At 42.4% G+C, this 27,670-nt stretch overlaps 1 protein-coding gene across 1 annotated transcript; it reads right to left on the bottom strand.

The window, feature by feature from the left end:
* Window positions 1-5,516: 5,516 nt before the first annotated feature.
* On the bottom strand, window positions 5,517-27,535 carry LOC310787527 (alpha-2,8-sialyltransferase 8F-like). Its single transcript, XM_083648975.1, has 7 exons — window positions 27,348-27,535; window positions 12,597-12,680; window positions 12,348-12,425; window positions 11,383-11,536; window positions 8,407-8,519; window positions 8,195-8,287; window positions 5,517-8,084 (listed from the first exon to the last, which is right to left on the bottom strand). Exons 1-7 carry the CDS (start codon window positions 27,443-27,445, stop codon window positions 7,607-7,609), a joined length of 1,098 nt encoding a protein of 365 aa, XP_083505101.1. The 5' UTR covers window positions 27,446-27,535; the 3' UTR covers window positions 5,517-7,606.
* Window positions 27,536-27,670: the final 135 nt, after the last annotated feature.

Raw genomic sequence — 27,670 nt, 5'->3', positions numbered from 1 at the left:
AGAACGTTATGGTTTTAAATATACTTTTATAAGACAACTTTCTGGCTCTTGGTTTCAATTCCTTTGGTTTATATAAGCTATTATAATTATCATATAGCGGATGAGGAGTGGTAAATTCCATTCTATAACAATGAATGCCATTTTCAAGCTGGTTAATGCGATATCTCAGGAACGCCTTGATGGAATTTCTTCGCATTTGGCTCAAACGTCCACTTGGACTCAAGGATGAACTGATTACATTTGGTGGTCTGTTATGACCCGGGGTCATATGTTTGTTGTCATGTGTTAACAGCAATCCTTTCCTCCTCAGTGTGGGTGTGTGTGTTCAGTGTGCTTCAGTGTGTTAATGAGAGATGAGGTGCAGGTGGTGTTAAGCCTGATTGGCCTGGTCAGGTGATGGGGCTGCTGCTGCCTGATTGGCTGGTGGACATGTTTTAAGACAGCTGATGCCATCCTTCTGCCCCTTGCGCTCCTCATTCCCAACGATGATGGCTGCTCTGCTGACTCTTTGTGGTGGTCTGTCTGGTAGTAACAGTGTGTAGGCCTACTTTAGTAGTTCTTGAGAACTTTACTAAGATGTGTAGTTATCTTGGTCAACCTGTGCACAGTCTAAACTGTAAATAGCTACCTTCCAGATCTACACTTTTGTACACTGTAAATAACATTTACCCAAGTAGCAGAAAGTAGGAGGGAGAAGCCCTTTTGTTTTTTGTAACATATTTTCTCATGGTCCATTCTTTCCTTTTGTTAGGTAAGTTTAAGGTTGGGGATTAGTTTGTTGTGTTGAGGCCATGCTCTGCTCTGAAAATACAGTAAACCTGCTACTTGTGAACTTTTGATCGTGGTTTGGCTGATCATCCTTCGGAGTGGGAAGAGTGGGGGCACTTTTGTGTTGCGGTCCGGTTCCCCTAGGCCGGTTCATAACAGGTCAGAGGTCAAGGTCACTGTGACCTCACAAACGCCATTTTCAAGCTCGATAAAGCCATATCTCAGTAACACCTTCACGGAATTTCTTCACATTTGGCTCAAACGTCAAAGTCTGGCCAGACATGGATGTCAACTTCTCGTCGGCGGAGGCATATATCCGCTGTGCGGTCCTTCTAGTTTGTTTCTTGCTCTTCATAGCCATTATACAAAAACATCCCAGTGCTGAACTGGTCCTCCATCTGCCTTGTATTTGACTGCCCCCTAGTGGTACCTTTAAGGGGTGTCCTCTATTGGTAGTAGTTGCCAGTTGCCAATGCGACCTGCATCCAGCAACACCCAAACCAGCTATAGTCTTCTTTTTCTATTGACAAGCCTTGTGTTTTTAACAGTCTTCCTATTGGTATAAGTTCAGTGTTAGTTGCAGAAGGCAGGCTGCAATATCAAATGTAATGGAAAAGTCTTAATTTAAAGCCATTACTATAGTATACCAAACAGTTTGTGTGATATGTGTCAGTGCCAAGACTTTATGCTAAGTTACTATGAAGCCTGGTTGTTTATAGCTTTTGGAATACTGTGGCCATGCATGCTACTCTAACGGTGGGGGGGAAATGCCTATGTGAGACCAATCCTTTTTGTAAAACACTTGTTTTTTGTATTATACAGTATGTGTTTTTGCTTTTTGGAATCGCATTTAAAATTGCAGACTGAGAAATGGGGTCCATTTTTACATTCAAACCAGTGTTTTATATGAAAATTCTTGTAAAATAAGGAAAATGAAAACAAATGGTTTTAAAAGTGCATTCGTTTTTAATTGCCTTCTAATTGTATATATGTGAAATATGACCTAGTATATTTTTTATAATGCATTGGCTACATGGCTACATTGAATTAATGACAAAGAAAATAAATAGCCAGTCTTTTGCCTGTATGTTACGGTATCAGTATTTAATGTGTGTGGCGACACTCTGGGCTGTGTTTTAATAAACAGTGTGATTCCTTTTTCAACATTGTGATGAGACCTGCTGAACAGCTGTGTGCGGAGAGTAACTGGCTTATGGAATAACTTGGGTAAAGGAGACTTAAGTACCACATTCTTGAGACTCAGGTCCCTGAGAACCAACGCGCTTGAAAGGTTCTCAAATATCTGGGACTCGTTTTTGACCTACTTTGACGAGGTTAAGAATGATAAGTGACTGGGGTTGGGGATGATGGATGGCTCGCCCGGTTGGTATCCCATGGACCCCTTAGGCGGGATCCCAGGTACACGATATCTTTTATAAACACATAAGCACCCACCTTATGTGGCTGATAGCACATATTATTGAATGTTAATGATGTATGTATGTTTTTTCTTTCCTTTCTTTTCCTGTGTCTGAGCCTGTTTGTCTTGTTTCGTATATTGTTCTATAAAGAAAGTGAAAAGAAAGTATTAAAAAAAAGTACCACATTCTTCAACCCCTTCCCAGTAGCTTTCCAACCAAGCGACAAATCTGATTGATTACTCACTTTATGAAGATAGACGAAGGGGGGGGGGGTTCAGATCAGGGCAGATCAGAAAAGCCTGTACATTCTGTTCTCAATTCAGTAAATCCCATTTGAAAGATCTGCCTCTGTCTAAGCATCAATCCCACCAAATAGTTGATCTAATTGAGCAAACCCCATGTGAAGTAATAAAGCTATACATTGTGGCGTGGTTTCCCTCAGATGTATGACGTACAGTGCAGCACTGTGCTCGCTCAGAAAGACTCTTTCTCTGGGTTTTTCCACCCAGTCGGCAACACGTGTCAGAGCAACAAGGCCAAGCCAACAGCAGACAGACATAAATCACCAAAAGCACTCGGCCAGCCTCTCCCCAAGCAGTGATTGATATTGGCTCCACTGTTGCTGCTCTGATCCCAAAAAGCCACAGGTGATTTACTGAAACCATCCTAAAGCCAGTCTTGTTCCCTCTAAGGCAAATAGTCCCTGTTCAATTCGTCCATGATACATTCTTATCTTGAGTGTTTTACTGTTGCCATTTTAAGATCTGCTAAGGACTACACTATAAATAGATAGCAGGTAGTTATGGCTGATGGGGGCTTGCAGGTACAGCCAGCTAGAGCCACTAGAGGGCAGCTGTTTCTACAGAGCAGTAGGTCACCTCTGGGTTGAATGGGCTTTTTGAGGGGGTGGGGGGGTGTGCAGGGGAGGGGGACCCCATCTGTTAAACATCTGAGTGCCTGGCAGTATGGACTGCGGCACTTTACATCAACTGCTTTCAACATAGTCCCATGGCACAGCAACATATTTGTCTATCTCCCACCCCTCTCAGAGAGAGAGAGAGCATGGCTTGTTCGACAGAAATGGTCGGTAGTAACTTATTGGATCAATTAACTTGATTAAAAGAGTGAGTTGACAGCTGAGGGGATGATTGGGCAATAGACCTATAGGTTATTTAATACAAAATAAAGCTTCCCGGGTAGCTTTCATTACAGCAGGAAACCTAATGGAAATAGATTGATTTTACCTGCATTTCTTAGGACAAATGTATATTGTCTGTCAACTGTATGAGACTCTGGTAATGTTGAGGCTTCTGTCATTTGCCCTACACGTTCCTCACAGCCACCTATATGGGATGTGATAAAACCAGTAGTATGACCAGTACAAAACTCATACTCAACTCAAACTCATACATGTACTGTATGTGTTTTTCTATGCCTTTTGTATGTAATATTATGTCTCTTCGAGTGCATTCTGGTATCCCCCAGCCAAGTACAACTGTTTATTCAATTTTTGGAAACTAGTTTCTTGATGAATACTTTTGAGCTGCATATTAAAAGACTTATTTTCCTAAAAAAAAAAAAAAAAAAAAAGTCTTCATGTTTGTGTCTTTTTTGTGTGAGGGTCCAGGTCACGAAAAGTGAGTGGAGAAATTAGACTTCTGTTGAGATGTTGTGGTAACTTAATGTACTCGTCTTGTGATGGGACTTGTTTGATTTTGGTGGAGAGCAGGGGGCTCTGCAGTACTATCAGGAGAATTACAGTCACACAAACTGATGTTTTGTCAGTAGCAGGAATAACACGGCAGACTAGCGAGATGTGTCACTCCGGCTCACGTCAACCATGTCACTTTGCTTGTTTTGTTTGTTACTTTGGCAGTTCATTTGGTGACAGCTGAACTTCAGACTGTGATGAGAGAACATTTGAGTCTGTGAGTCAAAATCTAATCAGTTCATCCTTGAGTCCAAGTGGACATTTGAGGCAAACCCGAAGAAATTCCATCAAGGCATTCCTGAGATATCACATTAAAGAGCTTGGAAATGGGGTTTGTGAGGTCACAGTGACCTTGAACTTTGACCACCAAAATCTAAACAGTTCATCCCTGAGTCCAAGTTGATGTTTGAGGCAAATTTGATGAAATCCGGTCAAGGTGTTCCTCAGATATCGTGTTAATGAACATCGGGCGGACGGACAACCCGAATCCATACTGCATCCGGCCTGGCTATTGCCGGCGGAAGCATAAAAAAGTTCCCTGGAGAGAATGGCCAGTGGGAGTGAATATGTGCTGCAGCTGGATGTAGAGGTCACTGCCGATATGAGTGGAATCCCAGGAGCGCTCTCTGGGATAGCTACTTGTGGCAGCGGGCTATTTTCTCCAAACGGAAACAAACATTTCATCCCATCAATGGCCTATGTGGCTGGCTGCACCGACCCTGCACAGCTGTCATTTTAGAGATGGAGTCTACATGCTACCATTATGACTTGCTTTCCAAGACTGTCCTGGTCAGGTTCTGCCCTGATCCTGTGACAGCAGCATCCAGATGTTTCTGTCTCGGGTCCACCCGGTAATTGTGGGACGCCCCGCAGCAGGACACGCAGGAGAAAGTCAGTGAAGTGGAAGGAGCAGTAAGGTAGGCTATAGGTCACTGATAGCACAGCTGTATGGAATATGGAAAAACACCAAGCCATATGGCATCTGCGGATATTATAACAGATGAATACATTCACAAAAGTGATAAGATTAAGCATTCTGGCATCTACTGTACCCTATATCAGCAGAAAATGTCACTAAGGTTTCTCAGTGGCAAACAGATGAGAGAAGTGGAGGAAGGTCAATAAAAAGGGGTGGGTAAAAACAATATGTAAAATCATAAATCAATGGATCATATGGTGTTCCAATGTAAAATCTTTGCTTGACAAAGATCCTGTGAAGTTCGAAACATTGCAAATAAAAAACCATTGATGGAGCCTCAGTGTGCTGACTTTATCTTTTTGTTATACTGTAGTTACCTTTTGTCCAGCACCTGTACGTTTTTTGGATGTGCGCATAATTGTCTTTTTCCAATGTAAAACAAAGCCATTAAAGTAACAGTAAATAATTTGTCCCATATTAAGCTGTTTATAAGTCGAAACACTGCATTCTAGTGGCAGATGTTGGGCACTGACCCCAAAGAGACACTAAATTGGGCAAATTGCTGAGAAAACATCACCTACTATCAACCAGTTAACACTGAATCCCACTTTTGGTTGAGCAACAAAATGCAGACAGTCAATCACGGAGTGAATTATTTATTCACTTACACTTACTCACCACTTCTTGTTCACAGAAATCAAATTAACAAACATTCACATTTGATTTCTAAGTTGGCTCACCAAAAGTTCTCACGCTGGTCATCTACACCTACATTGTTATCTGCATGACAAAATCACAGTAAGACATTAAAGTAGGACAGTGAAGGAAATAATGCCAGTTGCATGAGAGCCACTCAACGTCCACCTTCCTCCTGAAAATGCATGGAAATGATACATACACTAAGCTCATCCAAACAGCAATGTTGTCAGGAAGTTTTCACCCATAGCGCGCAATTCACAATATCACTTTGACTTTACAGTCAGTCAAATCTACATTAGTTTAGCATGTACAGCCACTTAAAGGACAAGTTCACCCAAAAAAAAGTAGTTTAGTTCACAAAACAGTTATGGAGTTTTCCAGGGAAACAGAATTACAGCATTCTAAGAAACAAATTAAGTGATGCTGACCAACTTTCAAAGGTAAAAAAAGAACAGAGGAAAAAATGTTGTCCATACTGCTCATCTGGCGTAATCCAAGTCTCAACAAGCCCTGAGATGCAAAGTTGACTTGAGGACATAATTTACACCTTGTTAGCTGAAATCGTCACTGTAGCAGGCTACAGGCTACTTTTCATGTCAACTTGGTATCTCAGGGCTTTTGAAGACATGGATTGGCACCTCAGGGCTTTTGAAGACATGGATTACACCAGTATGGAGCCATTTTATCCTATGTGTTGGTTTTAGCGCATCTTCTTCCAGTTTTACCGGCACGGTGATGTTGCCAGCTCTGTCAGAGCACCAACTCCGGTCTTGGTCACCATGGAGACGGTGAGCTACCATGTTGTTACACACAGGTGCTGTGACTCTCTGTGAACTGCTCACCATGGCAACCTTTGTCAGGAGGGACTGCCTGGACCCATTTACTAGTGCCATTACTTCTGTTTCTTTCTGTGGCTTCTCTGTTTAGCCTTGGGCTCTGAGCCTTTCTCAGGGTCCTGTGCTGCCCACAGCCCAGGCACAGCCAGAGGCCCCTGGGAGGATGTGTTGTGCAGAGTGGAGGACACGGCCCGAGCAGGCGCACTGAGACCTGAGGCCCAGCTCATCTCTGTGCTACATCCAGCACTGAGTGAGAAACAGAGAGCGGAAATGATCCCTCACAACCAGCAATGGGTTTTATGTAATATTCATGTGTTTAAACATACCTTAGGCGACTTATAAACGCACAATTACCTCCTCTATTTTTTCAAAGAGGAAGTGGTGATTTGTGGTCAATACATTCATAGTGCCAAAAAATGTTAAGATGGAATACATTCAACATTCCGGTTCTAGTGTAATATGTTCATGTGTATCATCCATGCTTTGTGTCATTCAGTCAAGGAGGTATTTGATTCACTTCAAAAGACATTTTGTTTCAGCTCGCTTCACTGGTCACTGTGATTGGCATATTAAGGCACTTAAGTGCAGACCCTCAGAAAAAAAACCTCACTGCTTTTACTTAAGGAATGGCTTTCCAGTCTGAGCAAAATAACTACCACCAGAATCCAGCTGGAACAAGCCTTGATAATAAATAGCCGTAAATACAAAATAAGATTATTGAATATAATATTTACACTCTTGTGATTTTTGCATTTTGACTTCAGTGCAAATGTCTTGGCTGCTGATGGGCCTGCTCAGCATTAACTAACCGAGTAAGCCCTGAGGCTAAGGCTAGGGAGAAGGCACTGTGCTGTCTGAGTGCAGAGCCTACCTGCTGGCACTGTTCTGTCTGAGTGCAGCACCTACCTTCTGGCACTGTGCTGTCTGGGTGCAGCGCCTACCTGCTGGCACTGTGCTGTCTGAGTGCAGAGCCTACCTGCTGGCACTGTGCTGTCTGGGTGCAGTGCCTACCTGCTGGCACTGTGCTGTCTGAGTGCAGTGCCTACCTGCTGGCACTGTGCTGTCTGGGTGCAGTGCCTACCTGCTGGCACTGTGCTGTCTGAGTGCAGTGCCTACCTGCTGGCACTGTGCTGTCTGGGTGCAGAGCCTACCTGCTGGCACTGTGCTGTCTGAGTGCAGAGCCTACCTGCTGGCACTGTGCTGTCTGAGTGCAGAGACTACCTGCTGGCACTGTGCTGTCTAGGTGCAGTGCCTACCTGCTGGCTGGCGCACAATCTCCCAGGTGAAGCTTGAGCACGCCCTGACTGTGCAGCTTCAACAAGTGCTCAAACTCCACAGGCATGGCGTGGACTCTCTTATTGGGCTTTGTGTCGTCATAGTAGTGGTTGGTGAGGGACTGGTTTCTGACCGGGTGCTGGCTGAACGGCCAGAAGCCATACACGTGCACGTTGGCACAGAGCTCCAGCGCCAGGCTAGCCACCATGAAGCCGGTGCTGAGCCGCACTGACTTGAGGCCCTGGGAGCGCCAGAAGTGGGCCAGACTCCGCAGATAGTCTGGGTTGAAGAAGACGGGCCGGGTGGGGCTTTCAAAGTCCTGGATGGAGTACAGGGCCCGCATGGAAAGGGGCGTGTTGGGCAGGTAGGAGAAGGCAGGCAGCAGCAGCAGCGAGTCACCGTAGAGACGCAGGCTCTCCACAAAGGGGCGACGGCGCTCCGTCAGAGACCTGAACCTGTAAGAAAACAGAGTATGTGACGCTGGGAGACACAAGAGACATTGCAGCTTAACTGTTGATGTTAAGGTTGACGACGTGATGTATCCAGTCTCCACATCCACACTCACTTGTCTCTTAAGATGCTTGGGTTTGCGGTCACAAGGTCAGTCTTGCTGCCCAGATCTTTCTTATAGTCATCTTGCAAAGGAGGTAGGTTGCACCTGAACGGGGGTGACAGGGGCCAAGGAAAATCACTACATGGAGTTTGAACAGGGGTGGTGATGGCCTATCAGCATTTCACACTCCATTATGAGATTGCATGTAGTGGACGAGTACCCACCTGATAACAAACTGGGCAGAATCTATCTTCTCTCCACAGCTGCTGTTGACCAGGATCCCTCCATTCCCCACAACAGCACACGTGTCCAATGATTTATTTCCAAAGGGATTATCCTGGAATCAACACCAACAGACACTTTATTATCGAATTCATAAACACGGACAAACACGGACACACACGGACACACACACACAAAATTGTATAGGAAAGTGTGGACGAGTCCAAGGACCTTTGACTGACAGGGGCCCTAAAAAAATGAACAGTAGGGACATTTTTGCAGTACAAAATTATTAAACTATATCATCATTAATATTTTATTTTATTCACAATGTTCTGATAAAAATGAGTGTTCCTTTTTAATTTCATGTTTTTCTTTTGCAAAAAATAGTCATCCAACTTGCACAACACCCCCCCCCCCCCCCCCCAATTCGATTTTCAAGAAATGGTCTCTCCCTGCCTGGCTTGCTGTCTTACCACGCCCCCAAGCCATGCAAAGAGTGGGCCCACGGAACAGCGCTAATAATCAGTTGAGATTCCTGCAGTCAGCTGAGGGAAGGTCGGAGCTGCTGCCTTACTGCCAAAATGTCAAAGCAAACTAAGTCAGGCTGGCAGAAAAAGAAACCGAGAGGAGAAAGAGAGTAGAGAGAAAAGATGGGGCAACAGTTCCTCACTCAATTTTATAACAAGAAGGAAGGTGGGTGTGCTGTGCTGTGCAGCATTGTCTGTGAATGGATCTGTATTTGGGCGAGCTGGTATTGACAGGCTGGCTGAGGCATACTGTACGTGACTGAATCACACAGCTCTGCCATGTGTTAACCAGAGAACTGTCCAGTCTGCCCTGCCATCTTTAGTGATGAATATTATTAAACTTTTGTTAACTACTGGAAATTACCCTGTTAGTCCTTAGTGGAAATAGGCTTACTTAGTAAGCCTAGACTAGTCTAGCCAATATTAATCAATGCAGGACATTTTTTGCAAGCCATTGATACTAAATCAGTTGTCCCTGGCTGGCCCTTGCCTAACAACAGATGCTGAATCAGATCATGCAGCAGCCCCTCCACCCCTGGCCCCTTCCAATGAACCAGCTGTATTCCCAGTCCTAACTGATGAAGGTGAGAGCAGCATTGTGTTGAATGAAATGGCAGTTGGAATAATTGCAGTGGGTCTGTGGACATTTTTTTTTTTTATATTATTAATAAGGACAAATATTCTTTCTAGTCATTAGTTTAGTGATAGCATTTCTTTGTTCACTGTGGTGTATTCAGGGCAGAAAGAGCATGCTGATTCAACAGGGCAAGGAGAGCTGGTATAGGTGATATAGAGGTGATTGAGAAAAGGCAAATAATTACATTACAATCGTCTCTAAACTGAGCTGAATATTAATTTAAAATTAGATATTCCTCTAAATTGGGCTTCAAATGGCCAAAATTTTCCGCCGCCATCCGTGGGCCCGATGTGATATCCTTTCATGGGGCCCGAAATCCCTGGCTACGCCCCCACACACACACGGTGTCAAACATATGGGCAGGGGGTCAGAACCGGCACGCCAAAGGGTCCAAGTCCGCTCACAGGACGACTTTGCAAAATGTGAAAATTGCACTGAGAAGTCCTTCAATCCAATTTGATGCACTTGTGAAGGCTTCAGGAGTAATTAGCATAATCATGTTTTCTGTATTCATCACTAAATGGTAAACTATTTTCAGTACCCTTGAATATAGACAATTGCACAGTTGCCTGTCAATTGCAATGCAAACTTACAGACAGTCGATTTGATAATTTGCTTGTTACGGCCGGGACACACATCTTGCGTGTACCTACCTAGTGCGTGTGCGTGGCGTGATGGCTGCGGCTGGCACGCCCGCGGCATCCACACAGGCAGCGTGGCTGCTGCGTGCAGCTGCTGCGCTGCTGTCTGTCTGTCTGCCAACCCCCCTTCCTATAGAGTTTACCTTTTATTAAATTTGCTATAAACAATACAATGATGATTTTAACTGAAGATCGCTTGTTGGGCTTACTTCAGAATCGAGGCAGTATAATTTGTGTGTGTGTGTGTGTGTGTGTGTGTCTGTGTGTGTGTGGTGGGGAGGGGAGGAACGAAGCCAGTTGTAGCCCATGTGGTTTTCAGAGGGCAGGAGAACTGCAGCTGTGAGCTCAGCTCATCCTCCTGTCTCAAATCAAAACGAGCCTTGATTGGCTGTGGCTGCCCCTGTAAAATATCATTTTAATGTCTTTTTGTGTCTATTTGTGTAGAGACACGCTAGAGACACGCGCGCGGTAAAAGGAAAAAATAGGCGTCGCTTCTATTCTCTAGATGACGCGCGTCTCACGCCTCGCAAGACACGCCGCCTGAGATGCGCGTCTGATGCCGGTGGTGTGGCTGCTGTAACCTGTTAACATGGGCACCGAAATGAAAATCAAAAGGTAACGCCACGCAGACGCCACGCAGACGCACAGCAGACGCAAGATGTGTGTCCCGGCCGTTAGGCCTATGGTAGCTGAGAGCTATGAAAACATGTTCTTAAAATGTACCTGTAATTCTTCACAGTAAAAAAATAAAAAGTTTAAGGTGTTGCTATTTATTATTTATTGTTATTATGCATAGAATTTCTGTGTCTGGCCCACTTGAGACCAAATTGGGTCGCATGTGGCCCGTGGACTAAAATGAGTTTGACACCCCTGTGTGTGATGATGGACCAGGAGCCATGGTGAGGGAAGTGTGTTTACGCTCCATGACAGCCAAAGGAACAAGGAACAAGAAGGACAAAACAGAACCGCGAGTACATTGGCCCCCCCACCACCACACCACAATATTTAGTACCCATGGAGAACAAAATAGAATCCCACAGGGGAAAACATCACTGCACACGTTAAGAATCACAAATCATATACAATTTCACACGAGGAATAATAAGTGGATCAGCACCGCAATTATACAGCAGCAAGTAAAAAACTTCTGGCAAGTAAAAAACAACTTGCCTTTATAAAGGTGCTGAAGATCTCGGGCGTCACCTCGAGGGGCTTCCTCTTACCCATGCCCTCACCATCGTACACGATGTTGGATCCCAGCGGAGTGTTGGCCTGTGTGACGATGGCCTTGGTGAGGCCATGGCAATTGCTGCTCAGCAGATCTCTGCATAAGATTAAAGAACAAACTTAGAGGAAAGACCAGAGATGATAGGAGATGTACTGTATGTTGATTGGTCAGTTTAAGTGTGTGAGATGATAGGAGATGTAGGCTGATTGGTCAGTTTAGGTGTGTAAAGACAATGGATTATGGTTATAGTCAAGTGTTATGAACAGAATTGACTGTTTTTCCTCTCAAGTTATAAATTACGAAGCTTCTGGGGCGGGTTCAAATTTTTCCCCGTTGTCACTTCCTGCCTTTCTCTGTACCAGGGGCTGAACAAATATAAATGGTGGTGAACGGAGATGGACGTTATTTATTTTATTACATTTGAATTGTGCCACGGGGTACACTACACATGTAATTTTTGTCAATTTAAAAGATAACTATGCATGTCAAGAAAGCTGCAGTTTGTCCTGAAATTGAAACATACGGTTTAGTTTTGTCAATCGACCACATCTCGTGTCGCACAATATACGTCACACCATCAACAACATGGACTGGCGGGAGAGACGTCACTCACACGACTGGTTGTGCGTAGTCTTTCTGACTTATAACTTATAGTGCCACAGTTTTACCACAAACTGTGACTTTGTTGATTTGCAGAGTTATCTTTTACGTTGATAAACATGGTATGTGTACCCCATGGCACAATTCAAATGGGATAAAAAAGTAATGTCTATCTCCATTCACCACCATTCATATTTTTTCAGATGCTGGTACAGAGAGGAAGGCAGGAAGTGACGTTCACTTTGGCTCTCTATTTACTGAATTTCAGCAAACCTTTGAGGAACATTTCACATGATTTATTTTTTACCTGAACTTTTTGGAATTGTCCTCCTGCTTCTTCCAGGTGCGAGAGTAATGCTTCACTAATTTATCAATGATGCTGAACCTGTGGCACACGCACACACACACACACACACACACACACACACACACACACACACACACACACACACACAATCAGCAGGTGCACAAAACCTGTAGCACTTGATAACATGTACTGCTGGGACAACAAAAGAGGTAATTTAACAGAGAACCAGTGATGCTTGTTTGCTCTCACCCGCAGCTTTTGCATGGTTTAGCCGAGGGCTTAACGGATTTCTTCTCTCTGGCTTGGTGAACAGCGGCTCGAGGTTGCACGTTTCTAAATTAGAGGAATAGGGAGAAAACAGTTGATCAAATTAATGTCAAATGCAAAAAGCCAAAGAGCAAGATAACAAGTTAATCTAATGTGCTGCTGAGCCCAGGATCCCATTTGTCATGGCTTCATGGCTGAATCTGTTGTTTACATCGATAGAAGAAGAAAACCTGCTGTCCATCTATTGTTTGACCCTATGCTCATCCTCAGCATTACTTAAAAGGGTGTAAAATTGTAAATTAATCCAATAGCTCATAGAGAGGGTCACTGATGCCTCAGAGGTGTTAGGATATGACTCCTGCCAGGCCATGTTTTCATTTGAGCAATGATGACACAATCAACTATATCACTATACCGTTTATCAGTGATTCTCAACCTTTTCCATATCAACGAGCCCTAATTTAGTCTGTCGAATTTTGTCTCTCGGACCCAAATCTCAGAATATTTGTATTGTTAGAAATTATTTTGGCCAAAATTCCATAACCATCTATATTGTAGTCAGGGGTGTCCAAACTTTTTTGAATTGGGGGCGCCAGATTAGATCATGTGAAAATACTTCTCGCATCATATGGGTGATTGAAAAACAAACAAACAAAAACATACAAAACAATAATTGTGCTCAAGGATTTTGTTTACCATCTGAAAACATTACTTCCGCCTGCGTTATTCCTACTTGGTGCTTGTAGTCTAGGACCTGGCTCGGATATGTATGTGCTTCATTTAGGACAGAATATCTCAACTGTTATAGACTAATATGACCCCTGCGATCAACGTGGGATGTGTGCCAAAATCTCTATCCCGGACGAAAAACCAGAAAATTACAGTTTTGTACCGCCCCCCCTCCTTAAAGGCATCCTCATGAATTTCTACCAGTTTAATCTTCACATTAAGATACATCTTTTTTGTATTACACTTAAATGTTTTTTTAATCTTCAAATTTGGCAATATAATCATTAAATATGCATACATTCGCATATTGGTTGGAGCTACAAATTGTTCAGAATGGCAACTTATTACCACACAGTAGGAGAAAGAGAGCCAGCACACAAAAATGTCCTTTCGTTGAGTTTATTCCAGCAACACCAGGTACAGCACACGGACGTTTCAGCCTAACGGCTTTCTTCAACACGCTGAAGAAAGCCGTGGCTCACAAGGCAACAAACCCCTATAGCTTGGTATATCACCACAGGCATGGATTGTGTCAGCTGCGCATGCTTCTCCATTCCCTGAGCTCAACTGCACACATGAGGAACTGATGACAGGATGATGTTCAATGTGCAAGACCGTCTAAGTCACCGGACAGGATCTACATCCCTGATGCTGTCATCGAGTGACACATTATGTCTTTGTGTGTTATACCACATCACAGTCAATGGAGAGAGCTTGGCCTCCAAGAGCTCTGGATCGTCCGCAACTCAGGAGTGAAACGATCAATATTACCACTCCACGATATCTGCATCACTGGGAGACAAGCTTACAAAGTGTCTCCCATCACTCCATCACTACATGCACTGACTGGGTGTGATACAACCAGCAAGATATCAACTAAACTTGCAGCCCTGAACGCTGTCTGCAATACAGGAAATTCCTCTCCGATTCTGAATTTCGACTGTCCACAGCTAACAGAAAGCGCAATACAGATGGCGGAAACATTCTTGGTCAAATGTCTCAAACCATCAACAGACCTGGAGATATTTGACGACCTGTGTATCGCTTGTATTTGATAGCAATGCACCTTAACATGGACTTTGAGAGAACCATTGCACCTCAACTAATGCAAGGAAACCTATATTTCGAGGCTATTACCAACAACAGCTGTGGGTCCAAGCCCCATTTAGAGATGCCACCTTGATTATGAATGCAGTCAGTCTTATGGTTTTGTAAGAAGGGACAGTGTATTATTAGGGGTACGGTGGCGCAGTCGAGGGGTACGGTGGCGCAGTCGGTAGCGCTGTCGCCTCACAGTTAGAAGGTCCTGAGTTCGATTCTCGCCTGGGACACTGTGAGCGCTGTGGTTGTGTTCCCCCCCATATCTTCAGTGCCTACTGCCTGGGGCCGGTTGCACCAACTGGTCTTAACTATGCCTGGTCGTAACTCCTACGTCGGTCTTAGTTAAGACCATGGACTTACGCCTGTTGCACCAACACGGCTTATGTCTGGTCTTAACTATGCTGGTCGTAGCAATGCGCGTCCATGTGAATTGCCAGGGAATGCCCCCTGATTGGATGATGTTGCAAAAAATGTGCCTTGCGACCTGCTTGGAGCGCACTGTGCCACTACGCTCTCTCAGCCACTACTGTAAAACACCCTCCCTCCTCCCACCCTCCCTCGCTCCGGGGGAAAAATGGCAGCGATTGAGCCAGAAAGACAGTCTGAATGAAATTGAATGTAACGTTCCCAATTCTATGTATTAACTTCTAAAAAACTAACGGCAACATTTTGGAAGGCGGGTTAGGTTAACTAGTTAGGTATAATCTAACGTCGTGCTTTCAAAGACGGCGAACTGGCGGTGTTACGACGATGACGGTCAAAAAGGTCTCCGCGGAGATCTCTGTTACAGGCAGGCTCTACGCCTCCTCCTGACCAGGCGTAGGAGTTACGCCTGGTCTTAGTGAAAATAAGGCTTAAGTCGTCTTGGTGCAACCGGCGTAGCTGTTAGGTCGTAAAGTTACGACCAACTTAGCTTAAGACCAGTGTAAGACCAGTTGGTGCAACCGGCCCCAGGTGGGTTATCTTGTCGTAAGGGCCTTTCTCTCTGTGTGGACTGTGGAGTTTGCATGTTCTCCCCGTACCCCCCAGGGGGTTCCTCCGTATATAGCCCCCCCACTAAAAACATGCAGAAGATCAGATCGTCATCCGACCAGTGACGACAACATCCGAAGTTGGTCCCCGGGCGCTGTACGAGAAAGCGACCACTGCTCCTGGCCTGCCCCTCGGAGGAAAGGACATGCCTGGATGGGTTAAATGCAGAGGACACTTTTCACCGGCCACCGTCAGCATGAGTGTGTTGTGGCCGCATGCATGTATTGTGGTGTTCGTGTGACAATAAAAGACGGGCTTCTCCGAAGACGAGAGTCTCCGCTACGAGAGTTTTTTTAATTATTATTTATTAGTCCCTGAGATTGTGATCTCAAAACCTGAAGGTTTGCCAGATCCCTGCTCGTGTGGCAAATGTGCACGCAAGAATGGGTGTCCCTGCCGGGTAGCTGGGATCCATTGTTTTAAGTACCGGTACTGCAAATGCAAGGGAGGGGACTGTTGTAAAAACCCTATCACTGAATGAACTCTCATCACCATCTCATACCTGGACTCTGTTGTGTGGAGACTAGGAGTAATGTTTCTGACCCCGCTTACAGTATGTGACACATAAATAGTACTAATGTGGTGTTAAAAGTTGTATTGTAGACTGACTGTTGGCCAAGTTCCCTGCTGAAAGTCCCCCCCCCCCACACTTCAAGTTAACATTCTATTTATGATAGTGATTGAGAATAAAATATCTTTATATTAATCAAATGCTTGCTTGCTTTCATTCAAAAAATCCCTTGTATTGTTCAAATTCCGAATTGTCAGTTCAACTCTAAATTACACAAATGTTCTAACTTTGCTTGAAGTGCAGAAGGTTTAAGTTAATAAATATATAGCAATTTCTGTATGTAGTTAGTTGTGTGGTAATAAGTTGCCATTCTGAACAATTTGTAGCTCCAAATTTTATATGCGAATGTATGTATATTTAATGATATATTGCCAAATTTGCATATTTAAAAAAACATTTGAGAAAGTGTAATACAAAAAGGATTTATCTTAATGTGAAGATTAAACTGGTAGAAATGCATGAGGACATCTTTAAAGGGGGGAAACAAATCCCATTCACTTAAAAAACGGTACAAAACACATTTTCTGGTTTTTGTCCCGGACAGAGATAAATATCTGAGCCAGCTGAATATCAGCTGCTCAGTTATGTACTGTATACAGGAAGTAAACCGGATATTCAGGTGGGTTGTGACCGTTTGTTATTGTTGTCAAGTTCGGCTGCTTAAAATTGACCTGCAGGCCGCATTTGGCCCGTGGGGCAGACTTTGGACATGCCTGTAGGTAGAGCGATACCAGAGAATCAGAACAGTGATTCTTCTACATTCTTGTGTTAACTTCTTGTAAATAAAATAATGTTGAAGTTTAAAGATTCATCAATTTGCAGTGGGGACCCCTGGACCACACACCCCACCCCACAGGAGCCCTGGTGGACCCCACGTTGAGAACCACAAAATAGATGAGAGCAATGATTACATACAGAGTCATGCATAATATATAGAGGTATCTCTCCTGGGAAGAAGACCGAATAGTGGAAAATGTGCCAGTTTGATTGAAAAACCAGAGTCTAAAGTCCCAACCAGAGACCTTTCAGTCAGGTTGTTCCAATGACTGGAAACAGCCTCTCGTGATTCATCGTACACGTACACACACACACACACACACACACACACACACACACACACACACACACACACACACACACACACACACACAAAAATACCAAAATATACAAAGCTGCATCCATGCAGCATGAGGAACTGTGCATGCAAAAACAAACATTCCCTCCACTAAAGACTATGTTTTTGGTGACGTTCGTCTGTCTTTTTTTTCTTTTTTTTTTAGAAGTTTATTTCAGGGACAACGCACAAAAAACATTAATCTCAGGAGAGAAAAGATGCATTGCACTAGATTATAGCTTTTGCTATTTTACATCTCCAGTCCCTTGTTCATACAATTTAAAACAATACAATAATAATCAACAATGTAAAACAATAGTATAAACACTCACACAAACATATAGACATATAGTTAAACTTTAAACCTATGGTTTAAACACTATAAAACAAAAATAAAATAGAGAGTTCCGCTTTGTATCAAGAGAGTTCGGCTCTATGTTGATACGTTTTCACATTACAAGTAAAAAAAGGTCTCACAGACGGTGCGACGTGCATGCGAGCGTCCTCTCTCCGTGCGAGTGTGCGAGTCACGTCACTGTGTGCTGATTTACTGATCCATTTATTGGGAGCAGTGGGCAGCGTCCAGTGTCCAATGAGATACAGCAGCGAATACTTGGTGCATGTCTTTTAAACACTATAAAACATAAATAAAATAAAATAGGAAGTTCCGCTTTGTATCAAGAGAGTTCGGCTCTATGTTAATACGTTTTCACTTTACAGGTAAAAAGGTCTCACAGACGGTGCGACGTGCATGCGAGCATACTTTACAAGTAAAAGGACATTAAGGATGTTAGGGGTACCCTACTGAAAGTGGGAACAGAATTGATTAGCTAGCAACTGTCCTTTCAGGTGAGCTTTGAAGGTGTCATTTGTCTGTCCTATCTGAAGCCAATTCCATACAATGTTAAAACCATGAGCCTTTCACACAGATTAAAGAGCAGAATAATATGCTAAATTCAAGTTATTTAGTCTCAGAGAAGTGTCATTTTCCAACTCCTTGTGGTTTGAATTTGTATTTTTTCCACTGACGTAACGCACGTCTCTGCTTGCATCACTAAGCACTAATAAGAGTGGAGTGAATCATGAAATGAATCATTATATCAAAGCACAGAGAGATCAGTGTTCAGCGTGAAATGAATTCATTTACCTGACCCCCCCCCCCCCCCCCAATAAAAAGAACGTAACCAGATCCTCTTTCTGAACCATAAAGTTGTCAGTGGTTTCACAGATATAAACCCACAGCAAAGTGCCTTGCAATGCCACAGTTTGGCATAGACGATGACAGTGAGAGTGCCGAAAGAGAACTGCAGAGAGAGTGTGTGTTTATTAATCCCACTGGGGGCAGTTAGTTACGAGCTACAGTTACAGCTGTATCATCCAACAACATACAAATAGCCAAGGAGTTAGAATGTGGAATAAAATCTATAATAATGTTGAGAAATAAACAATGAAGGGTCAGATAAAAAAACAAACATGGGGATATTGGTGTCCTGAAGCATATAAGAAGAACCGTTTGAGCATGAGGTCATACATCCCAATTTGTACACTCAATACAAGCTTGTAAGCTGGCAATGAAAGTTCAGTTTCAGTTCTCATAAAGTTTCGGTTTCTCATTAAGTTTCAGTTCTCATAGCCAGAGATGCTCACGTCATTTTTTGCAAGTCCAAGTCAAGTCAAGTCTCTTACGGATGAGCATTCTATCATCTGCTGGATGTCATCCAGTCTGCTCAGAACACTGCATAGCTAAAACTAAGGAATTCAAAGCATGTACTGTATTATCCTCACTACTGTATCAACACAATATCAACATTGACTAGTTAACATTATTATTAGTAGACCAGACCTGTCCTTAAAGTGAGAATACGGAAGATTTCAGTTTTCTTGTCTCCGACAACACCTATGGCCATGAGCAGCAATTGCAGATGAGATCCACACAGTGGCGCATATGTGACGTGAAGGGTTTTTTCTTCTTCTTAATACATTCAAGTAGGCCAGTGGGGGCGGTAATGCAACGCTTGGACGCCAACCGCGCACACATCTCAAAAGAAGAAGAAGTTGGTCTGCGGTAGTTAGCAGAGCTATAGACCAAATCAGCGGGATGTTTACATTTACTTCCGGGTACCCCTGGGTCCACACATTATAATGGCGGTGAACGGCACAAACAGACGTGTTGAAGACAAAAACAGACAAAGAAGACAAAAATGGTTCGTCCGTGTTGTGTTGTTGTTTAATATCATTCATAACAACACTTTCACTAACGTTAGTGGAGACCAGACTAGCTTATTTACCTGTTGGACCAGACCAGAGTAGACTTGACGCTAAATTAAATTAACGTGGCGTCGGTAGCTCTGTCTGTAACGTTAACGAGTCTGCAAAAAAACAGCGAGTTTGACAGACAAACAAACGTTATTAGCTAGCTAACACTACATAAAACAAACACAGAAGAAAGGCTAGATACGTCGGACAAGCATGTTTACCAACCGTTTAACCATTTAAATTGAAAGTAGTCGGCCGAAAACAACGAGAGGGTTTGACAGCATTTATTTGACAACACGCACATTTAAACCTGCCGCCTTCCCCAAGTGGTACCCGGAAGTAAATTTGTTTACATGGTGACGTCACGGTGATTTGGTCTATAGAAGAGTTGCGACATCTCATTCACTCCAATGGTTTTGAAAGGGTAAGATGTTTAAATAATCAAATTGTACGTATATTATCAGCTTTATTTTATGCATTGATTGATTGATTGATTGTTTATTTGCACAGAGAGAAAAAAAAGAATAACATAGTACAAGTATCTTAATACAAAGAAATTGTGCAGGTGAGGGAAAGAAACCCGGAAGGGCTTATAGAGTCTCACCTTATTTAAAAACAAATTAAAGACTAATAATGAAAGAAAAAGAAAAAACACAATCAAGACAATATATTTAAAACAATATAAAAAGTTTAAAAAAAAATATATATATATACAAAAAAAGAAGAAAAAAAAGGAAAAGAAAAGAAAAAGCAAACAGGTGCACCAGCGGCTAAACAAATTAAATCAATCAATAATATACAGGGGTAAAGAAATCAGGTACTGTGCTCTTTTAAGAGAAGTTGTTTAAGTTTTTTTTTGAAAAGTGGAAATGAGGAGTGACTACGGAGTGCAGCAGAAAGACTGTTCCACATGATTGGACCTCTGTATTTGATTGAGAATTGGCCAAGGTTAGTTCTGAAAAACTGACTGTGTAGAAGATCAGCAGATCTGGTGTGATAACAGTGAATAAGAGACCTACTAATAAAGAATCTGTCGAAAGAAATGGGAAATAAATTATTGACAAATTGAAACACAAAAAGACACATCTGAAATATATTAATGTCAAATATGTTTAACAGCTCCAGAGTTTGAAATAATGGGACAGTGTGAGCATTCCAGAGAGAGTTTGTGATCAATCTAACAATTTTTTTTTGTAATAGAAAAATGGGAGAAAGACTGGTTTTGTACGTGCTTGCCCAGACTATATTATTTCCATAAGAAATGAAGGGATAAATCATAGAATAGTATAGGTCCATGAAGTTTTTTCTTGACAAAACATGTTTTACTCTCCGTAAAATACCACAGTTTTTTGCAACTTTATTGGACACATAAGAGATGTGTTTTTTCCAATTGAGTTGATCATCAATGTTTACACCTAAAAACTTAACAGAAGAAACATATTCAAGTGTATTGTTGGCTATAAGAATGGGGGAAAGTTGATTGGATAGAGTTCTATTTTTAGGTTTGAAGATCATATAAGCACTCTTTTTAACATTAAGTGATAACTTATTGCATTTGAACCAGATATCCATTTTTTCTAAGATAGTGTTCATACGAGTACCGTAATCAACCTATGCTCATTTTTGTCTGTGAGAAAGATGTTTGTATCATCGGCATACAAAATAAAGAGTGCTTCTTTAGAAATCAAATGTAAATCATTAACATATAAAAGAAAAAAAAGAGGACCTAAAATTGATCCTTGTGGAAAACCACACTGTAAGGGACTGTATGATGAATTCGCTCCATTCCAAATGACACATTGTTTCCTGTTAAGCAAGTAGTTTTTAAACCAATTGAGTTCAGTTCCGGTAACACCATGAACTTGTAACTTGTTTAATAATATGTTGTGGTCCACGGTGTCAAAGGCTTTGGACAAATCAATAAAAACTCCTAATGTAGTTTCTTTGTTGTCCAAAGCTGAAGCTATTCTGTCAACTAATTGAACCAAAGCCATAGCGGTGGAATGCTTTTCACGAAATCCAAATTGATAGTCATATAATAACTTGTTATCATTTAAGTATTTGATTAGTCTATTGTACACAATTTTTTCAAGAATTTTCGAGAAACATGGTAATAAAGAAATTGGTCTGTAATTTGAAAATAATGATGGATCGTCAGCTTTAAATAGAGGGATGACCTTGGCCCATTTCAGTTGATCTGGAACAACACCTGATTGAAGAGAACAATTGAAGATGTGACACAGTGGTTGTACAATAGTAGGGAGGCACTGTTTCAATAGCTTCATTTTAAGCTCGTCATGACCAGCGCCTGTTAACTTCATAGTTGATACAACATTACATATTTCTTGTTTGCTAACAGAAGAAAAAGTAAATGATGATGAGGGAGAGACTGACTCTGCTTTCAAACAACTAAAGGGAATAGTGGGAATTTTTGAAGCCAAAGCAGGACCTATGCTAACAAAATAGTTGTTGAATTCATTGGCAATCTCAATGGGGTCCTCTATGATTTTACTATTAATAGTAAACTTGTTTTGTGGCAATTTTACAGAAGAGGGCTTATTTATAATTTCATTAATGACATTCCATGTACTTTTCATGTCATTTTTAAACAAATTAAATTTCTCTTGATAATGTTGTTTTTTTTATTTTCTCAGCAAATGATTAAGTTTATTTCTGTATTTGGAATAATTATTGTAATTTAATGGAGAGGGATTGGTTAAATAATCTTTATATAGTTTGTGTTTCTTGGAGATACTTTTTTTTAACTCTTTAGTCAACCATGATTTACGAGCTTTAGGTTTGATTGCTCGATTTTCATGTGGAAAGGATTCATTGAAGGTGCCAAAGAATTCGTCACTGAAAAGGTCATATGCCTTGGATGCATCACTAGCCATCATGATGCTGTCCCATTCAATACTAGCAAGTTTGTCGACAAAGCTTTCCACATTAGACATCTTGAAATTTCTAAAGAGACCACTAGAAACAACATGCTTAGTTTCACTAGAATGATAAGTAACAAAAATGGGAAGGTGGTCTGATATATCAGTAGAGAGTATACCTGATATACCATGTTTGTTTGTGCAGTTGGTAATAATGTTGTCTATCAATGACTTGCTAGATAAAGTGATTCTAGTGGCTTGTGATATAAGAGGGTAGAAGGCATTTGCAAATAATCGATTCACAAATGTATCTGAATTGGTATGCAGTAAATTAATATTGAAATCACCTAAAATAAAACAGGGTTTGTTCTCCTTGTCAATTATGTTCATAACTTTATCAAGATCGTCAACAAAAGAATTTGCATTATTGCTTGGAGGTCTATATACACAACCAATGACAGCGTGACCTGGAAAACAAGCTGCACCCAATATCTCAATAAAAATTGATTCAACATGACTATCAGTATTGGGTTTCCAATGATTAAATCTTTTCGCAGAGTGTACCTGATAGACTCTTTGACAAAGAGGGATACACCACCACCCGGTCTTTCTTTTCTGTGACTAAAAACATGATTGTAGCCATTCAGGGAGTAGAGAGACACATTAGAGTAATTTAGCCAAGTTTCAGTAAGACCCACAACAGAAAGATGTAAGGGTAGAGAGGCAAAATAGTCAATTAACAGCTCAAAGTGTTTTGGTAAACTCCTAACGTTCAGATGAAATAATGTAAAGGAATTGAGGTCTTTTATATTTGATTCTAGACACGTTAATTTTAAAGTGTCTTCAGTGTAATATTTGCAATTGTCCAACTTCTAGGGGTGTCACAATATATCGTCCCACGAAATTTCGCGATAGTAAAACGTCACGATATGTATCGTTGAGATGAAATCTCATATCGTGAAAAAAAAAAAAAAAAAAAATTTTTTTTTTTTTTTTTTTTTTTTAAATAGACAAAGAAACGTCTTTGTTTGTTGAAGTTCAATGTGTGGAAAGTAGTTCAGTTGAACAAGTCTCTGAAGAGACACATGAGAAGTTATACAGGAGAGAAACCATTCAATTGAGTTTCTGGCAAAACTGTTTACTTGACAGGAAAAACTGAAGATGCATAAAAAATAGACTAAGAAAAGTCTTGTTGTTTGAGTTTGAAGAAAAACTGAAGATGCATAATGAGAATTTATACTGCTGAGAAACCTTTTAGTTCAAAGTAAATCTAAGTGACGGTGTAACTCATTCTATTTCAAGATAAGCCTTATCTCCAATCTCATGTTTTTTCTAGTTGTTATTGTAATAACAATTTCCCACAACAGCATGTTTTGTATTTGTGCATTTCAAATAAAATACTACTTTTCCAGTCATATATTGTCATTATTCAAGTTTAAAAAAATATTGTTAAAATCGTATCGTATCGTATCGTTATCGTGAACCCAGTATCGTGATACGTATCGTATCGTGAACTGAGTGTATCGTGACACCCCTACCAACTTCTGATTGAAAATATTAAAGTGATGATCGGGATCAACATGAGAGAAAGGTGAAATGTGTAAGTAGTTGGAAGATGCTGCAAAGTCACCCACTGGTCTGGGGAAGTCCGAAACAGGGTTACTAGTGGCCATAGAATCAGAAGCCAAAATAGGTGCCACAAGTGGAAGAAGAGGGGGATACGTTTACACAGGGCGAGCTTGGGATTCGCGAGGTGGGTGGACAACTAGCTGGTCATATCGTAAATATGCCACCATTCCCTTTGCTCGCGCCTCTTTGAGCTTTGGCCATAATTCAGAGCGTTTCTGTCTCACACGTTCTGTGAAGTCCTCATTGACGTAGATCTTGGTGCCCTTAGTTTTTTTCCTCTCTTGAGGATTTCCTCTTTGTCTGTGAATCTGAGTAGTTTCATGACGATTGTCCTTGGCCTGTTGGATTGCTCGTCAAATTTTCCATTGCGATGTGCACATTCAATCTCAATTAGTTTTGGGTCGAGTTCCAGCTTATCAGCCAGCAGTTCTTTAGCTTTGGATGTTGTGACTTGCCATGTTTCATTTCTCTCATCAGGTACTCCATCGATGAGAATGTTGTTCCTCCTGGACTGACCCTCCAAATAGTCAGATTTAGCAGTGAGTTTGTCAATAGAGGATTGCACAGGCAGAGACATGTCAGAGATGGTCTTAAGATTGGCAGAGTAATCGGAGAGCTTTTTATTTAGCTCATCCAGGTCCTTCTGAGAGTACTGAAGGCTATTTTTAATATCCTGGATGTCTCTCAGAATGTTGTCAACCCTTTTGTTGGTGGAATCAGCAAACATCTGGACAAATGATTTAAAGTTTTTCTCCTGTTGATCCATCAGCTCTTTGAAAAAAAGTTTCTGTTGCTCAAGCAATTCATGCACCACAGCCAGTGACACAGTATCATCCTCCTGAGGGGCCTTTTTAGGAGGCATGTTTACAGGTCAAATGGACAGAAAAACTTTCAGGTGAAACTGTAAGGTGAGACTTTGTACCTGTGGACCTTGTGTCTGGTTCCATTATAACGTAGAATGAGAGCCCTTCCTGGCTACGTGAGTCACGCATTTTGGACTCCCGTTGGCCCACTCTCTCTTCTATATTACTCTGGTAGGACGTTGCCAGTGTTGCCAGATTGGGTCGTTTCCCTTGCGCTGTTTTGTGTGCGTTCTGGCAGTCTGTGGACGGGAAACCATCAACTGCATCTGGGAACACTGGTAGTCAAACTTGTTCCTACTCTGCCTACCCCCTCCCTGCCGGACAATTCTGCTGGGTGAGGTGAAACACGTCAAGAACTGTGCGCCGCTTGTGATATCTTTGGGTTTTTTTGTTTGGGGGGCGGGGAAAGTGTCGCCACAGACAAGCTCATAAATGTTGCAATACAGAGAGATGCAAGGGCTTTCATCAATGGGGCATAGGCTCAATCACCATTGTGTTAACTCACTTGAGGATATATAGTGACTTTACAGACATTTATTTACATGAAAATCTTCCGTATTATCACTTTAATGTTAATGCACACAAAAATAAAGATTGTTCACAACCACAAGTCTCAAAACTCAAGTCCCCATCTCTGCTCATAGCAAAACTTTTTACCTGGGCACTTCAAACAGACTACCCGAAGTAAGACACTGAGCTCCAGTGTCTTACTTCATTCAGGGAGTCTGTTTGAAGTGCCCAAGTAAAAAGTGTTGCTATGTACACTGTCCTTTACTGTTGAGCACCAGGACCCTTTTATTTCCGATCCTAACTTGGCTGAAGTGCGCTGGACTTCACTGTTATATATAGCACAAGTCAATAGTGGGGTTCTTAGTAGTTGCACAGGTGACATACTGTTCATAAGTGTTCAATGTCTTATGTACATGGCAATGATTCAAATATCCTAAAATGAATTTCGGAGAGTCGGGTGAAAGGGCGTCCAGGCTGTTGGCCACCTCCGCGATCAGCTGACTGTCAGAAGCAACAGATTCTGATTCCCACAGTGTTGAATTCTGCCGTTTTGTCACGCCCCCTCGAAGGCATATCCCCATGCAGTACGTATACTTTACTTTGTATTTGGATTCACACAGTTGGGAGAGATCAGGTTGCCTGAGGAGACGTTGCTGTAATTCATTAATGTAGGGTGAGGTCAGGTAAATGTAGGTTGAGGTCAGGTAAATGTAGGGTGAGGTCAGGTAAATGTAGGGTGAGGTCAGGTAAATTGGGCAATTCTATCCTACTAGAAATCTTGCACGCTTCTAGGGTGGAGACTCTGGAGAAAGTACCTTTTCCCCTTAACTCATTCTTGTCCTCTTCTCCCTACTTATACTCCCACCATTTATATAGCTTCAGCCAGGAAGGATTTATTACAGATCTGAGACAAGAGGAGAGGAGGAAGTGGTGAGAGAGAAGGAAAAATGTAGGGAAACATTGGATGGATAAATCCAGAAGGAGGCGGTAATGCAACATAAAGGATGCAAAGTGCCATAAAACACCACAGAAGAAGAAGGATTTATTACATCACTGATAACATCACAATTGCTCGAGTGACATCACTAATGGCATCACTTCCATCACACACCACTCGGACAGACAGACAGAGCCCACTTAGCCCAGGGAAAATAAGCAAGAAAAGTTTGGCGCTTCATAGCACTTCCAAGATTTAGCTAATCGCTGCAAATAATTTCAAACTGTTGCCAAAACAGGACTTGACATACAGTAGTGATTCAAGTGAGTCAAATAGCCCATTTGACCTGATCAAAGCTGTCTTGGAAGGAGACATCTGACACTTAGCTCTAGCACTTATGCCTTTATTGTTGTAATATATTTTCCAGATAGAATGATAGATAGAATATTAGTGTGCTAGCCTGTTCTCTCTTTCACAATGTGTGAAGTGGCCCTTGACTTGAGCCTAACGTAGCCTACCTGACTTCACCCTACTAGTGTTAAGAGAAGCTGGGGAAACTCCCTCGGCAGGTAGAAGAAGGGGCGAAGTGAGATGGATAGCCTCCCAGTCCCTCCATTGTTTTGTTTTGGATCATGTTGCGCATTATTGTAGCATTCGTTACTTTGTAGCGAACGGGGAATGTGCGCAAGATTGACCTCGCGTCATCGGGCTCTTTCAAATGTTGCCAGTGGACGAAGGTCAGTAACTCTCGGCTGTCTGTATGTCAGGTTATGGTGCCGCCAAGTTAACCGTCTTGCCACCGCCATCATCGAGGCCACAGGCGAAACGGCTTAAAAAGAGTCTAAAGTGCAACAAAGACCCCCCCAAGCCTACGTAAAAAATAAATAACGTCCACATAAACTCCAAGTCAACTCAAGGCGGTGAGGTTGAAAGTTAAAAGCCTACAAACATTCAGCAGACAAAACACGTGTGCTCCAAGCTGCTCCCTATCGCACAGGTAGGTACCACACTCCGACACTCGTACTTTCTACAGCCGTACAGTCAGCAGCACCATTGTATGCCCATTTAACTCTAGCAATTAAGTCACCAAGTTAGTTTGACTTAGCGGTTACCTTGTTTCGTTGAAGACGTACCAGGAGAGAGCGGTCAGCGCGCTGCCCAGGATGACGAGGCTGAGCATCAGGGAGAAGAGTAGCTTCAGGATCCTCATGCTCCCCTGCCCGACCGGTCCCGCTGCAGCCTGCCTGCCCGCCTGGACCTCCTCTGCCCGCTCCACCGTCCCCCTGTTGCCTGCCTGCCCTGCCCGGTCCACCGTGCCTCTGCTGCCTGCCTGCCGGCCCGCCTGGACCTCCCCTCGCCCGGTGTTGGCTCTACACCTCGCACGAGGTGGAGCAGTTACCGGTATGTGCTATCTTCGCCGTTGCCCTCCTCCCTC

This window comes from Poromitra crassiceps (assembly GCF_964638095.1).
Source record: "Poromitra crassiceps genome assembly, chromosome: 13".
NCBI classification, from domain to species: domain Eukaryota; kingdom Metazoa; phylum Chordata; class Actinopteri; order Beryciformes; family Melamphaidae; genus Poromitra; species Poromitra crassiceps.
The sequence above is the reverse complement of the archived record's forward strand: the minus strand, read 5'-3'. Positions and strand labels throughout refer to the sequence as shown.